Source organism: Astyanax mexicanus, chromosome 4 (assembly GCF_023375975.1).
Source record: "Astyanax mexicanus isolate ESR-SI-001 chromosome 4, AstMex3_surface, whole genome shotgun sequence".
In the NCBI taxonomy this organism is placed as follows: Eukaryota; Metazoa; Chordata; class Actinopteri; order Characiformes; family Acestrorhamphidae; genus Astyanax; species Astyanax mexicanus.
The window spans coordinates 58,506,861-58,521,041 of NC_064411.1; the positions used below are offsets into that span (position 1 = coordinate 58,506,861).

The 14,181-nt window shown below is 39.4% G+C and overlaps 1 protein-coding gene across 1 annotated transcript; it reads left to right on the plus strand.

Moving 5' to 3' along the window:
- The first annotated feature begins 1,057 nt into the window (after positions 1–1,057).
- Positions 1,058–13,806, plus strand: olfm3b (olfactomedin 3b). Its single transcript, XM_007240993.3, has 6 exons — positions 1,058–1,293; positions 8,999–9,142; positions 10,219–10,374; positions 10,775–10,994; positions 11,119–11,225; positions 11,368–13,806. The coding sequence occupies exons 1-6, from the start codon at positions 1,228–1,230 to the stop codon at positions 12,043–12,045; spliced, it is 1,371 nt and encodes a 456-aa protein (XP_007241055.3). The 5' UTR covers positions 1,058–1,227; the 3' UTR covers positions 12,046–13,806.
- Positions 13,807–14,181: the final 375 nt, after the last annotated feature.

Sequence of the window (14,181 nt, forward strand, 5' to 3'; positions counted from 1 at the left end):
CAACAATCATAATCCATCCCAGCAATCCCATCTTCCAACAACCATCATCTCTCCCAACGACCATCATCTCTCCCAACGACCATCATCCCTCCCAACGATCATCATCCCTCCCAATGACCATCATCCCTCCCAATGATTATCATCCCTCCCAACGATCATCAACCCTCCCAACGATCATCAACCCTCCCAACAATCGTCCCTCCCAATCATCATCCCTCCCAACAATCGTCCCTCCCAATCATCATCCCTTCCAACGATCATCATCCCTCCCAACAATCATCCCTCCCAACAATCATCATCCCTCAGTAACTTTTCAGTGCTGTCTGCAGGTTTGGTGGGATGCTGCATTGTGATTGGCTGAGCTGGAGGCTGTAGTTGGGAGTGATGCTGCGTTGTGATTGGCTGAGCTGAAGGCTGTAGTTGGGAGTGATGCTGCGTTGTGATTGGCTGAGCTGAAGGCTGTAGTTGGGAGTGATGCTGTGCTGTGATTGGCTGAGCTGGAGGCTGTAGTTGGGAGTGATGCTGCGCTGTGATTGGCTGAGCTGGAGGCTGTAGTTGGGAGTGATGCTGCGCTGTGATTGGCTGAGCTGGAGGCTGTAGTTGGGAGTGATGCTGCGCTGTGATTGGCTGAGCTGGAGGCTGTAGTTGGGAGTGATGCTGCGCTGTGATTGGCTGAGCTGGAGGCTGTAGTTGGGAGTGATGCTGCGCTGTGATTGGCTGAGCTGGAGGCTGTAGTTGGGAGTGATGCTGCGCTGTGATTGGCTGAGCTGGAGGCTGTAGTTGGGAGTGATGCTGCGCTGTGATTGGCTGAGATGGAGGCTGTAGTTGGGAGTGATGCTGCGCTGTGATTGGCTGAGCTGGAGGCTGTAGTTGGGAGTGATGCTGCGCTGTGATTGGCTGAGCTGGAGGCTGTAGTTGGGAGTGATGCTGCGCTGTGATTGGCTGAGCTGGAGGCTGTAGTTGGGAGTGATGCTGCGCTGTGATTGGCTGAGCTGGAGGCTGTAGTTGGGAGTGATGCTGTGTCAGGGCTGCTGGAAACTTTCCTGCTCTGCTGTTGGAGGCTCCGCACTCCGCCGGTGTGTGTGTTACTGGGTGTGTGAGTGAGTGTGTGTGTGTGAGTGAGTGTGTGTGTGTGAGTGAGTGTGTGTGTGTGTGTGTGTGTGTGAGAGAGTCTGTGAGGACGAGGATGAAGATGAGTTGCAGTGTATCAGGTCTGTATCAGGTCTGATGATGCTGCTGCTGCTGATCTCCATCAAACTGCTGCTGCTGCTCTGCATCCAGCGCCCATCCACCGTGAGTACATCACCCTACAGTACCGTGTGTGTGTGTGTGTGTGTGTGTGTGTGTGTGTGTGTGTGTGTGTGTGTGTGTGTGTTCTGGATCGATGTGTGATGCTGAGATCAGACAGATCCGAATCTTCATTACATTTACTGTATAACACTCAGCAGATTAATACTGTTCTAAAAAAAAAGGGAAAAAAATGTATGTAAAGATAAAGTAAAAAATATGTAATTAAAATAAATGTGATAATATTAGATATGAGGAAATACAACAATAGTAACAATACAAAAACAATGTGATGCAAATAAAAAGAAGAATATGTAGAACTAGAAAAATAAAGATAGAATGTAAATGTAAAATATTCAAATAAAAACAGTTTTAAACAGAACTAAAGAAGTTAGAAATGAGAAGATCAGGATCCAGACTGAAGTAATGGTGATTTATTCTGTTCTATAGAGAACTGGGTTTGATTTTACAGCTATGACAAGATTATTTCCCTCCTTTTAAACACAGCGGCTGTTCAAAATGACTAAAAAATAAAAATCAACAGTCCCAAAAAATAGCTGCAATTTAGCTATTTTCAGGTTTTTGCTAATGCTATGCTAAAAACTCATTCCTGTTACTTTCATTCCTGTCATTCAAAGCATGAAAAGTTGCATAAAAAGTAACAGGAGTGAATGCCAGTAACAGGTATGAGTTTCAGTAACAGAAGTGATTTTTATATGGTCATAAATATCAGTTATTTGAACATGCAGTCTATAACCATTTCTTTAAAATAAAGACTTTCTTGAGAATAAATGAAAGGAATTAGTGGACTTGATTTTAAACTTTTTAAAAATGAGTTTTGTAAACATATTCAGATAAAAACCTTGTAAAATAATTAAGTAAAGCTCCCTGAGATTAACCAGTACATTTTTATGTTTTAAATAGTTAAATATGTGTTACTAGATTCAGACCTTTAGATCTTTAGATTGTCCAGCCCTATTAAAAATCCAGATTATTAAGACCTGTACTAAACTAATTAAATTGTTTTATGTAAATATTTAGATAATATTTAGGTATATATTTACGCTTTCCTCAATCTCAAGTGTTGTGAGCATCCAACCAAATAAAAATACTGATAGATTTTTTTTTACAATTTAATAACTATAGTTTGAGAAAAGCCCTGAGAACCTGCGGGTCGTATTGATCAGGGCTGTTTACAGTTTCTCTTGTGTTAATAAACAGATAAACTGAGATAAACACTGCAGCATTAGCTGCACCCCCACACTGCCAGCCTCTCCACCCACAGCTCCAGCACTGGCAGCGCTCCACCCTCCTCCAACACATGCTGATGCATAAGTTGGCGTCGACATGAGTCACGCAGAAACCTCTTATCTATCTGTAAAACTGTTACAGCCCATATGGAATATAAACACAAACAACCCATTACATCACATAACACAACTTCAACCAATCAGATCAGACATCTGATGTACAGAGAACTCGAGAAAACCAGCTCTACTAACTTAAATATTTCCAAACATACCCAGAATAAATTGGTTCCTAGATGCAAAAATAAGCTAAAAAAAAAAAACAGCCTGTTTTCAAAATGTAGCCCCAACCATTTGGGGCATTTAGCCGCACAGCATGTATTCTAAAATGTAAAAATGTGATTTATGTTAATTAGCAATTAGCCATCTTAACCACTACCAACTCTTGGTCTTAAATGAGATTCACAACTTTTGGTCTTTACTCAAGGACTCTTACCTACTATTGGTATTGGATCAGACTCGATCTCTATAAACTCTTAATCTTGACCTCAGACTTAGAGACTTAACCACTATATACTTTTGAACTTGACTTAGAGACTCAATCTCTAATAACACTGTATCTTCACTCAGACTCAACTTCTACCACCTTTTGATCTTTAGTCAGACTCAACCACTACTAGCTATTGGTTTTGTCCAAGGCTCTACAAATTCTTAATCTCTACAAATTCTTAATCTTGACTCAGAGACTCAACCACTATTAACCCTTGATCTTGACTTTGACTCAACCACTACAAACTCTTAGTCTTGACTCAGACTCAGAGACTCAACCACTATGAACTCTTCATCTTGACTCAGACGCAACCTCTACCAACGTTTGGTCTTGACTCAGACTCAGAAGCTCAACCTCTACTATCTCTTGAACTTGAATGAGATTAAGCTTCACTCAGATACAACTTCTAACAGCGTTTGATCTTGATTTAGACTTAGGGACCCATTTATTACCAAATCTTGATCTTGACTCAACTGCTACTAACTCTGGATCTTGAATCAGACTCAGAGACCCAACCACTACCAACTCTAAGGCCCAATCCCATTTCACCCCTTGGCCCTACCACTTACCGCTTAAATCTTAACTAAGACTCAACCTCTACCAACTGGTTCAGGTTGCAAATTCAGAAATATGACGTTACATTTTTAGCTGTATTTCTAGAAGGTATTGTTATTGAAACAGCATCTGTGGTGTGAATGAAGTTCTGAAACAGTGTTTTTTAGTGTTTTTGCTGAGCTGCTGGTTGTTGGTTGGCGAGCGAACGGTTTGGATACCCGACAGCCCGAACCCCCACGGGCCCTGTGTCAGAACCTCATCAGCACCGCGTCAAAACCACTCATCTCCCTGCACTGCTCTTAACCGCACCTCCCCCGAGGCAGCCTTTCATTCTTCTGAAAAAAAGATGAAAATGAATAAGAAAGAATGCAGACCTCTTTCATCCCACCATCAACACCCCACCCCCATCACCCCCCATTCATCACCCCTCCATCACCCCCCCATTCATCACCCCTCCATCACCCCCCCCCCCCCCCCATTCAAACACTGAGTGCACTGGGCTTTCAGATTTAGACAGTAGATCAGATCATGCTCTCATAACTCTGACAGATAAATTCCTCAACTATTTGTTATAGTGATATTTCAGATATTCCACAGTTTCCCTCACTTACACTAAATCATACAGCTAAAGCAAGAGGAATCCTCAAAACTCTGCTCCTAATTTCCAATATTTCTTATTAACCTAGACATGTGTGCATATTAAATTCTAAACTACTAAAATCTGGTAAAAAATCTAATTTTAAGGAAATGTAATAATTATAACAAATTAACCAAGCTGGAGATAAAGGTGGTTGTATTCATGGATTAGTTTTGGTGAAATGGTAACATTGGTTAGCAGACTTGTGCAGGTCGATTAGGCTGTTCATCAACTAAAACATCAGACTCAAAATAATAATATTTACCAAACTGGTCCACCAGCTTCAACATGTTGACCAAACCTCCATCTACTCTTCATCTTGACTCAGACTCAACTTCTACCAACTAGCTATTGACCTTTACTCAGACTCAATCTCTACCAATCATTGGTCTTTACTCAGACTCAGTCTCTACCGACTCTTGATCTTTACTCAGACTCAATCTCTACCAACTCTTGGTCTTTACTGAGACTCAGTCTCAGTAAATCTCTACCGACTATTGGTCTTGAATCAGCCTCAAGGACTACAAATTTTTAGTATTGATCTGAATTTAACTAACCCTAACCCAACTCCTAGATTTGGCAGTTGGTCTTGACTTAGACTCACGTCTACAAACCCTCGATTTTGACTCAGAATCAAGGACTGAGCCTTGGTCTTGGTATTAACCCAGACTCAACCACTACCAATTTTTAGGAACTCTGGGAATTTAAACCTCTTTAGTCCATGACTGTTAATAGACATGGTACAAAACGGTTTGTTTTTTATGTTATTAATCTGCTCCAAACAGTCCTATTCTATTGGCTGAACTTCTCCTCTACAGTGACTGTGTTTTGGGATGCAATTGAAAGTACTGAAAGTACTGGATCTGATTTAATTCATTAGAATGAGTGTCCACAGATAATTGGACATGCTGTATAATGTATGATCGGTTTTTAGGTGAATAAATGGAGAATCTGGCAGCGTTTAGGGTTTTTTGTGAGTAATGGATCCAACCGTATTTTTCTTTACCTCAGCATTATCATACATCATCTCCCAGCATCTGCTGAACTCAGTCCTGCATCACTAATGGAGTTCTGGGTGGTGGAGGGGAATGCTGAGTGTGTGCCAGTTCTTTCATTTTATATAAATTGGTTATTTCTTCATGTTTTTCATACTGATCTTACCTTCAGGGAGATTCTACAATAAAATATTAATATTACAAGTTATTAGAGGAGTTTGTTGAGTGCAAGTCAAGACAATTAGCCAGTTACAGATTTTACCCAATTCCACAGAGAGCAGCTCTCAGAATGATCTTCTGATTTCCTCAGATTGCTCTGTGGCTTTCTGTGGAAATTAGTTGTGGAAATGACTTACGTCAGAAATTCAGCTCTGACTGGAAAACGAACTCATGATCTACCATAGTGCCAATACAGACTAGGCATTGGGAGTAGACCTCGTACCTGCAGTAGAGTCAAGAGTTAGTAGAGATTGAGTCTAAATTAAGACCAGTAGTTGGGAGAGATTGAGTCTAAATTATTACCTATTATTGAACCACAGGTTACTATTGAATCACAGGTTACTATTGAATCACAGATTACTATTGAATCACAGGTTACTATTGAACCACAGGTTACTATTGAATCACAGGTTACTATTGAACCATAGGTTACTATTGAACCATAGGTTGTTATTGAATCACAGAATACTATTGAATCACAGGTTACTATTGAACCACAGGTTACTATTGAATCACAGGTTACTATTGAACCATAGGTTACTATTGAATCACAGGTTACTATTGAACCACAGGTTACTATTGAATCACAGGTTACTATTGAACCATAGGTTACTATTGAACCACAGGTTACTATTGAATCACAGGTTACTATTGAACCATAGGTTACTATTGAACCATAGGTTGTTATTGAATCACAGGTTGCTATTGAATCACAGGTTACTATTGAACCACAGGTTACTATTGAATCACAGGTTACTATTGAACCATAGGTTACTATTGAACCATAGGTTGTTATTGAATCACAGGTTGCTATTGAATCACAGGTTAAGACCAGTAGTTGGGAGAGATTGAGTCTAAGTCAAGATCAAGGGTTTTTTAGAGGATAAGTCAAGACCAAGAGTCAAACCCAGGAGTTGGTAGAAGTTGAATTTAGATCAAGACTAAAAGTTGGTAAAGATTGAGTCTGAGTCAAGATCAAGAGTTTGTTGAGGGTGAGTCTACTTCTACCAACTATTGATCTTGACTCAGACTCAACCACAACTAACTATTGGTCTTGAACCACAGGTTACTATTGAACCATAGGTTACAATTGAATCACAGGTTACTATTGAACCATAGGTTACTATTGAACCATAGGTTACAATTGAATCACAGGTTACTATTGAATCACAGGTTACTATTGAATCACAGGTTACTATTGAACCATAGGTTACTATTGAACCATAGGTTACAATTGAATCACAGGTTACTATTGAATCACAGGTTACTATTGAACCACAGGTTACTATTGAATCACAGGTTACTATTGAACCACAGGTTACTATTGAATCACAGGTTACTATTGAATCACAGGTTACTATTGAATCACAGGTTACTATTGAACCATAGGTTACTATTGAATCACAGGTTACTATTGAATCACAGGTTACTATTGAATCACAGGTTACTATTGAATCACAGGTTACTATTGAACCACAGATTACTATTGAATCACAGGTTACTATTGAACCACAGGTTACTATTGAATCACAGGTTACTATTGAACCACAGGTTACTATTGAATCACAGGTTACTATTGAATCACAGGTTACTATTGAATCACAGGTTACTATTGAATCACAGGTTACTATTGAACCATAGGTTACTATTGAATCACAGGTTACTATTGAATCACAGGTTACTATTGAATCACAGATTACTATTGAATCACAGATTACTATTGAATCACAGATTACTATTGAACCATAGGTTGTTATTGAATCACAGGTTGCTATTGAATCACAGGTTAAGACCAGTAGTTGGGAGAGATTGAGTCTAAGTCAAGATCAAGGGTTTTTTAGAGGGTAAGTCAAGACCAAGAGTCAAACCCAGGAGTTGGTAGAAGTTGAATTTAGATCAAGACTAAAAGTTGGTCAAGATTGAGTCTGAGTCAAGATCAAGAGTTTGTTGAGGGTGAGTCTACTTCTACCAACTATTGATCTTGACTCAGACTCAACCACAACTAACTATTGGTCTTGAACCACAGGTTACTATTGAACCATAGGTTACTATTGAACCATAGGTTACAATTGAATCACAGGTTACTATTGAACCATAGGTTACAATTGAATCACAGGTTACTATTGAATCACAGGTTACTATTGAACCACAGGTTACTATTGAATCACAGGTTACTATTGAACCACAGGTTACTATTGAACCATAGGTTACTATTGAACCATAGGTTACAATTGAATCACAGGTTACTATTGAACCACAGATTACTATTGAACTACAGGTTACAATTGAATCACAGGTTACTATTGAACCATAGGTTACTATTGAATCACAGGTTACTATTGAACCATAGGTTACTATTGAATCACAGATTACTATTGAACCACAGGTTCACATTTCCACAAATAATAATTTCCACAGAAAGCCACAGATCAATCAGAGGAAATCAGAAGCTCATTCTGAGAGCTGTTCTCTGTGGAATTGGTGGAAACCTGTTAGACCGACGCTGCTATTCAGCAGACGCTGATTTCATTCTTATTGTATCTCAGTTATTATTCATATTCAGGACAAGATAATGGAGAATGAAGAGTCCTCAGAGGGAAGGATGGGTCTCTAACTGCTATTGGTTTATATCAGATTGACAGGAAGTTGGAGTAAAGAGTAATGAGCTGCTCTGGGTTAAAAAACGTAAAGGCTTGTGTAACTTCTATTACACAACAATACAGATTCAGGAAGGCAATGAAATTAAACATACGTTATCACAACATAATCAGAGTGTGATTATTTATCTAATGACTCCGGCAGATCTGAATAAAACAGCCTGACATAAAAAAACATTAATTACCAAAAGCTACTGACTGAGACAGTGTCTGAGCCCGAACATATTCAGGAAGATTATTCCGGATTTGTGAAAATGATGATGATGAGTTTCTTTGATTTTACCAAATTAAAAACCTCTGGAATATAATCAAGAGGAAGATGGATGATCACAAACCATCAAACCACCAAACTGAACTGCTTGAATTTTTACACCAGGAGTAAAGCAGCATAAAGTTATCCAAAAGCAGTGTGTAAGACTGGTGGAGGAGAACACGATGCCAAGATGCATGAAATTAAAACTGTGATTAAAAACCAACCAGGGTTATTCCACCAAACATTGATTATTTCTGAACTCTTAAAACTTTATGAATATGAACTTGTTTTCTTTGCATTATTTGAGGTCTGAAAGCTCTGCATCTGTTTTTGTTATTTCAGCCATTTCTCATTTTCTGTAAATAAATGCTCTAAATGAGAATATTTTTATTTGTAATTTGGGAGAAATGTTGTCTGTAGTTTATAGAATAAAACAAAAATGTTCATTTTACTCAAACATAAACCTATAAATAGTAAAATCAGAGAAACTGATTCAGAAACTGAAGTGCTCTCTATTTTTAAAACAGCTGTGTATGTTGATTTTTTAAATGTGTTTATTAAATAGTAAATTTAATGTGTTGTATTTTATTGTGTTTAGAGCGTCCGGCTAAAGGAGGGATGGCAGGTGTACAGTTCGGCGCAGGATGCTGATGGACGGTGTATTTGTACCGTCGTCGCTCCGGAACAGAACCTTTGCTCCAGAGACGCCAAGAGCAAACAACTCCGAACTCTGCAGGAGAAGGTTTGAGTTTATAGATTAAAAAACAGTCAATATACGGTAAAACGTTTGGTTTGTGTTGTATATCTCAAATATTACCTAATTACCTATTTAACATTAGCTAACTTTAGCCAAAGCTCAGGAAAATCCGCAGCTCTGAAGCCGTCTTGTAGTCCTTCTAGGATCTAAATTTGTCTCCATCAGTTCATTGCATTGCAAATATTTACTGGGGTGTTTTACTACATGCTCTAAAAAGATGGTTACCTGTTGTTGTGTTCCATACCTGGCAACCTGGGGTGTGGAAATTGGACTGGGGGAGGAGTCAGAGGCTAAAAACAAACAATAGAATTTTCAGTTATCTATCTGTAACAAACAATTCAAAGAAGAATTTACTGGCTAAAGCTTTACACTTAAGAGATGCCCAAGCTTTAACTTTAAGTTTAAGTATTAGCTTAGCTTAGCATAGAATAGCCTAGCTTAGTGTGTTTCCCTAGTATTTCTTCATATTTCTTCAACATTTTATCAATTAATACAAAAAATATATAGTGCACACTAGACATTCTAAAAATGTATAAGGGATTTGATTGTTGTAAAATTTAACCATGTTTTCTGAATGTTACAGTTAACAATCTTTTGTTACATTGTTTAATCTGTAAAGTTTTCTTGAATGGTGTTCTTAGAATGTTTTTAGTTAATGTTTTTAAACACTCTGGTAACATTGCTGTAATGTCGCTTGTGTCAATGTTCTAATGTTTAGTTTTGAGAATGTTACTTTTAATATTTCCTTAATGTTAGTCTTCAGAGAATGTTAGTCTTTTGAGAAACATTCTAATAACATATGATGCAAACCATTATGATGTCATACATTAAAATTTATGTAATTTTACAGACTAACCTTCCTGCAACCTTTTCAAACGCTTCTAAACGTTTTTCTAACGTTCTCTGTTAGCTGGAACTCAGTGTGAGGTTAGCAGTTAGCTGTATCCTGGTTCTGTAAGTTGTAGTTTACCTGTACAGGTAAGAGTTTAGTGGTTTAAACGTCTGCTGAATGTTCTGGAGCTCTGGAAGTGATCTGCTCTGTGTTTTATTCTGTGATTAAGATTCAGAACATGTCCCAGTCTATTGAAGTTCTGAACCTGAGGACTCAGAGGGATTTTCAGTACGTTATGAAGATGGAGAGTCAGATAAAAGGACTGAGATCAAAACTCAGACAGGTGGAGACCAACCGGAGAACACTACCAACCAAGAACTTCCAGGTACCGTTCCATTACAGCAGGACTCCGCCCACGACTCTGACCCTTCCTGTCTGCAACATTGAAGCAGCATAGAATAGAATTCAAACACTGACAACATTTTTTCCAAATTCCAAATAAAAATATTATCATTTAGAGCATTTATTTGCAGAAAATTTCAATTTGGTCAAATCAAAGAAACTCATCATTTTTAAGTGATCTTTCTTTTTTTTACTGTTTACAGTATGCAAGAATATTTGTTACAGAAGTTCTACCAGGAGACTCCAAAGGCAATCATGCAAAAACATTTATAAAAATGTTTCTTGGCATAGATCCTGTTATCAATTGCCCTCAGCTGCTCTGATTGGTTAAATTAGAGAAGGAGGTTCTCTCTATGGTTCTGTTTTTGTCTCGCTGTCCTCAGGAGCTAAAGGGGAAGATGGCTGACCTGCAGCCGCTGGTTCCAGTACTGAACCAGTATAAAGCCGACGCCGGTCTGATCTCCCAGTTTAAGGAGGAGGTGAGGAACCTGTCGCTGGTTCTGACGGGGATCCAGGAGGAGATCGGAGCCTTCGATTATGAGGAGCTTCAGCACAGAGTCACCAACCTGGAGACACGACTGAGGAACTGCATGAACAAACTCAGTGAGTACCACAGCAACCACCAGCACCGGGGTTTATGATTTAAATATGATTGTTTGGAAACATTTTGTGGACTTGTGTCCCTCTAATCCAATATGTGGATTATTTGCCTGGTTTTCTGTTCCAGCCTGTGGTAAGCTAATGAAAATTAGCGGACCGAGCACCGTAAAGACTTCAGGAACCCGGTTCGGAGCCTGGATGACCGACCCACAGGTGTCTACAGGAAGCAGCAAGGTAGGAACTGTTAGACCTTCAGTAAACGACAACCTCCGTGACAACCTCATCAATTTCTTGTCTACGTAACTTTTGTCTATCATGAGGATCTATGTCCACCACGTAACTTTCTCAAAGTAGCCAATTGATTGTTTCGTTGCAGGTTTGGTACATGGACAGCTACACCAACAACAAGATTGTCCGAGAGTACAAATCCATGAGTGACTTCATCGCTGGGGTGGAGTCCAGGACCTACAATCTGCCATTTCATTGGGCGGGAACCAACCACGTGGTCTACAACGGCTCCCTCTACTACAACAAGTACCAGAGCAACATCATCGTCAGGTACAGTTTCGAGAGTGGGCGAGTGGTCACCCAGCGAGCTCTGGAGTTCGCTGGCTTCCACAACGTTTACCCGTACACTTGGGGCGGATTTTCCGACATCGACCTGATGGCGGACGAGCTGGGGCTTTGGGTGGTTTACGCGACCAATCAGAATGCGGGAAACATCGTGATCAGTCAGCTGGACCCTGAGACTCTACAGGTTTTGAACTCATGGAACACTGAGTACTCCAAAAGGAACGCCGGAGAGTCCTTCATGATCTGTGGAACGCTTTACATCACCAACTCCCACCTGACCGGAGCCAAGGTCTATTACTCCTACTCCACCAAAACCTCCAGCTACGAGTACACGGACATCCCCATCCACAACCAGTACTTCCACATGTCCATGCTGGACTACAACGCCAGGGAGAGGGCGCTCTACGGCTGGAACAACGGCCACCAGGTGCTGTTCAACGTCACGCTGTTCCACGTCATCAAAACCGACGATGACTCTTGAGGAACACTTGAGAACGTGGAAGCGTGGACGGTCCTCGGTTCTGTAGTCTTGTCTTGTTCCTGTTTAAGTATATCTGTACAGTGCAGACATGATGTTAATGATGTTACCAGTCCAGGTCAAAAATTAGTTCAAAAATGAATTCAAGTAAGAATCTGCAAAATTCCAAAATACAGAATCTCTGAAAAGTGGTTAAATCCCAACAGTTCCAGTAATAAAGAAGTATCGCCAATAGAATAGGACTCTCTGGAACAGATAATCATGAACCTATTGATCTGTGGATCTCAGTAAAGGAACTGTGTTCTCTGGAACAATGAAAATCCAGCCAATACCTTTGGTTACAGGGATGAGATTACACTAACCTGAGCTCTTTTCACTGGATGCAATCAAATCCTCAAAGTTATGTAAGTTAAATATCTAGTCAAAAGTCTTCCCTGAACAAAAGAAGCAGGATAAACTTTTAATACCCTTGATTTTTAAGAGAATACAATAAATCAAAAAGTGTCCCAATACTTTTATTAATACTTAATATAGTGAGTGTATCTCTAGCATGATTGAGCAGTCCCTAAAAATTTCATGGTAATTCGCAATAAGGTTATTTTATATATTTGCAGTTTGGTTGTACGTTTTGCGTAGACGACCGGCTGCATTGTAAACTGTTGTAACTGTCGATGTATTTGCGCTGTGGGTTACTCGTGTTACTGGAGGCCTCCACTAGAGGGCAGCAGCTCAAGCATTTGTTGACTGCTAGACAAAACCATAGACCCTGCCTCCTGATATATATCAGCCGGCCACCATATTGGAGGAGTCAACCAGGCACCTCCAGTGCATTAATTTACACAGGAAGGGGTTTAATACAACTATAATTTTTTTTTTTAGATATTTTATTCACTTTATTTAACAAAACCCAACTAGCGCTGCAACTTATGATTATTTTGGTAGTCGATTAGTCTGATGATTTTTTATTTTTTTTTCGATTAGTCGATTAGTCAACGATTATTTCTTAGATGTCGTCCATCTCAAAAAACAATAGAAACAGCTGAACATGAGATTTAAAAGGTATTTTAATGTCCTATTGGTTTAGTGTGTACTGCAAGTCGAGTACTTTTCAATTTAATTACTGAAGAGGAGTCATCTATTCGACTTTAGTGGTGCTACAATCCAAGAAGAATAAGAAAAGAAGATATCTCTACGCTAAAACTCTATTCTAAAGTTGGGAACCTGCTTCAGAATTCCAAAACCTCCAGAACAGATGTTTTAGATTCTCCAAGGAGTTCTGCTTGTTTATCTTGATAACAGAAAACACAGGAGCTCCACTGACTGAATACAACCTAGACAGACGCCAACAGTCAGACGTTCATCGCTATCTTGGCTGCTGGGGATCCGGCGCTCTCCTCCGAGTGTGCTTGCTGTGATTCTGCAGAGTGATGCTTTATTGATTTGCGGCATTTACAAAAGGGGCGGAGTCTCACTTCACATGTATGGGAGGAGGCATGCGCTGGTCCTGACTCTTCTATTGTTGAGAGCATCGCTAAGGGAAGGTGCTAATAGTGCTAATGAGTGGGTGGGGTTATTAGTGTGAATTTGTTTTAATGAAATTTAAAAATGTGTTAAAATTAAAAACTGGTGGATTTTGTTAGAACCTGCTGCTAAAACTGTAAAAACAGTTTAAAAGTCATTTTGTGTTTATCTTCTATACAGTATTATTCATAGTTAATTTTTGTTCTAAAGAGTCAAATGTTTAAATAATAATAATAATAATAAAGTGTTACGTTTTAATCATAATTGTTACTGTTTCATTTCAAAGCATAAACATGCAAAATTTTCATGAAATCCCAATTTCCACAAACACAGCAACCATCTGTGAGACCATAGCATCCACCTTAGCACTCTAGGTCTCTAGCAGCACTATAGAATCCAGTAATCAAGCAACTGCCTAGCAACTAACTAACAGCAACATAGAAAACACAGACAGTAATATAAGTATATACATAGCAACCACTTGTGATACCATAGCATCCACTCTAGTACGCTAGGTCTCTATCAGCACTATAGAACCCAGTAATCAAGCCACTGCCTAGCAACCAACTGGCAACAACTTAGCAACCACTCCTTAGAAAGCAACCACCTACATAGCAA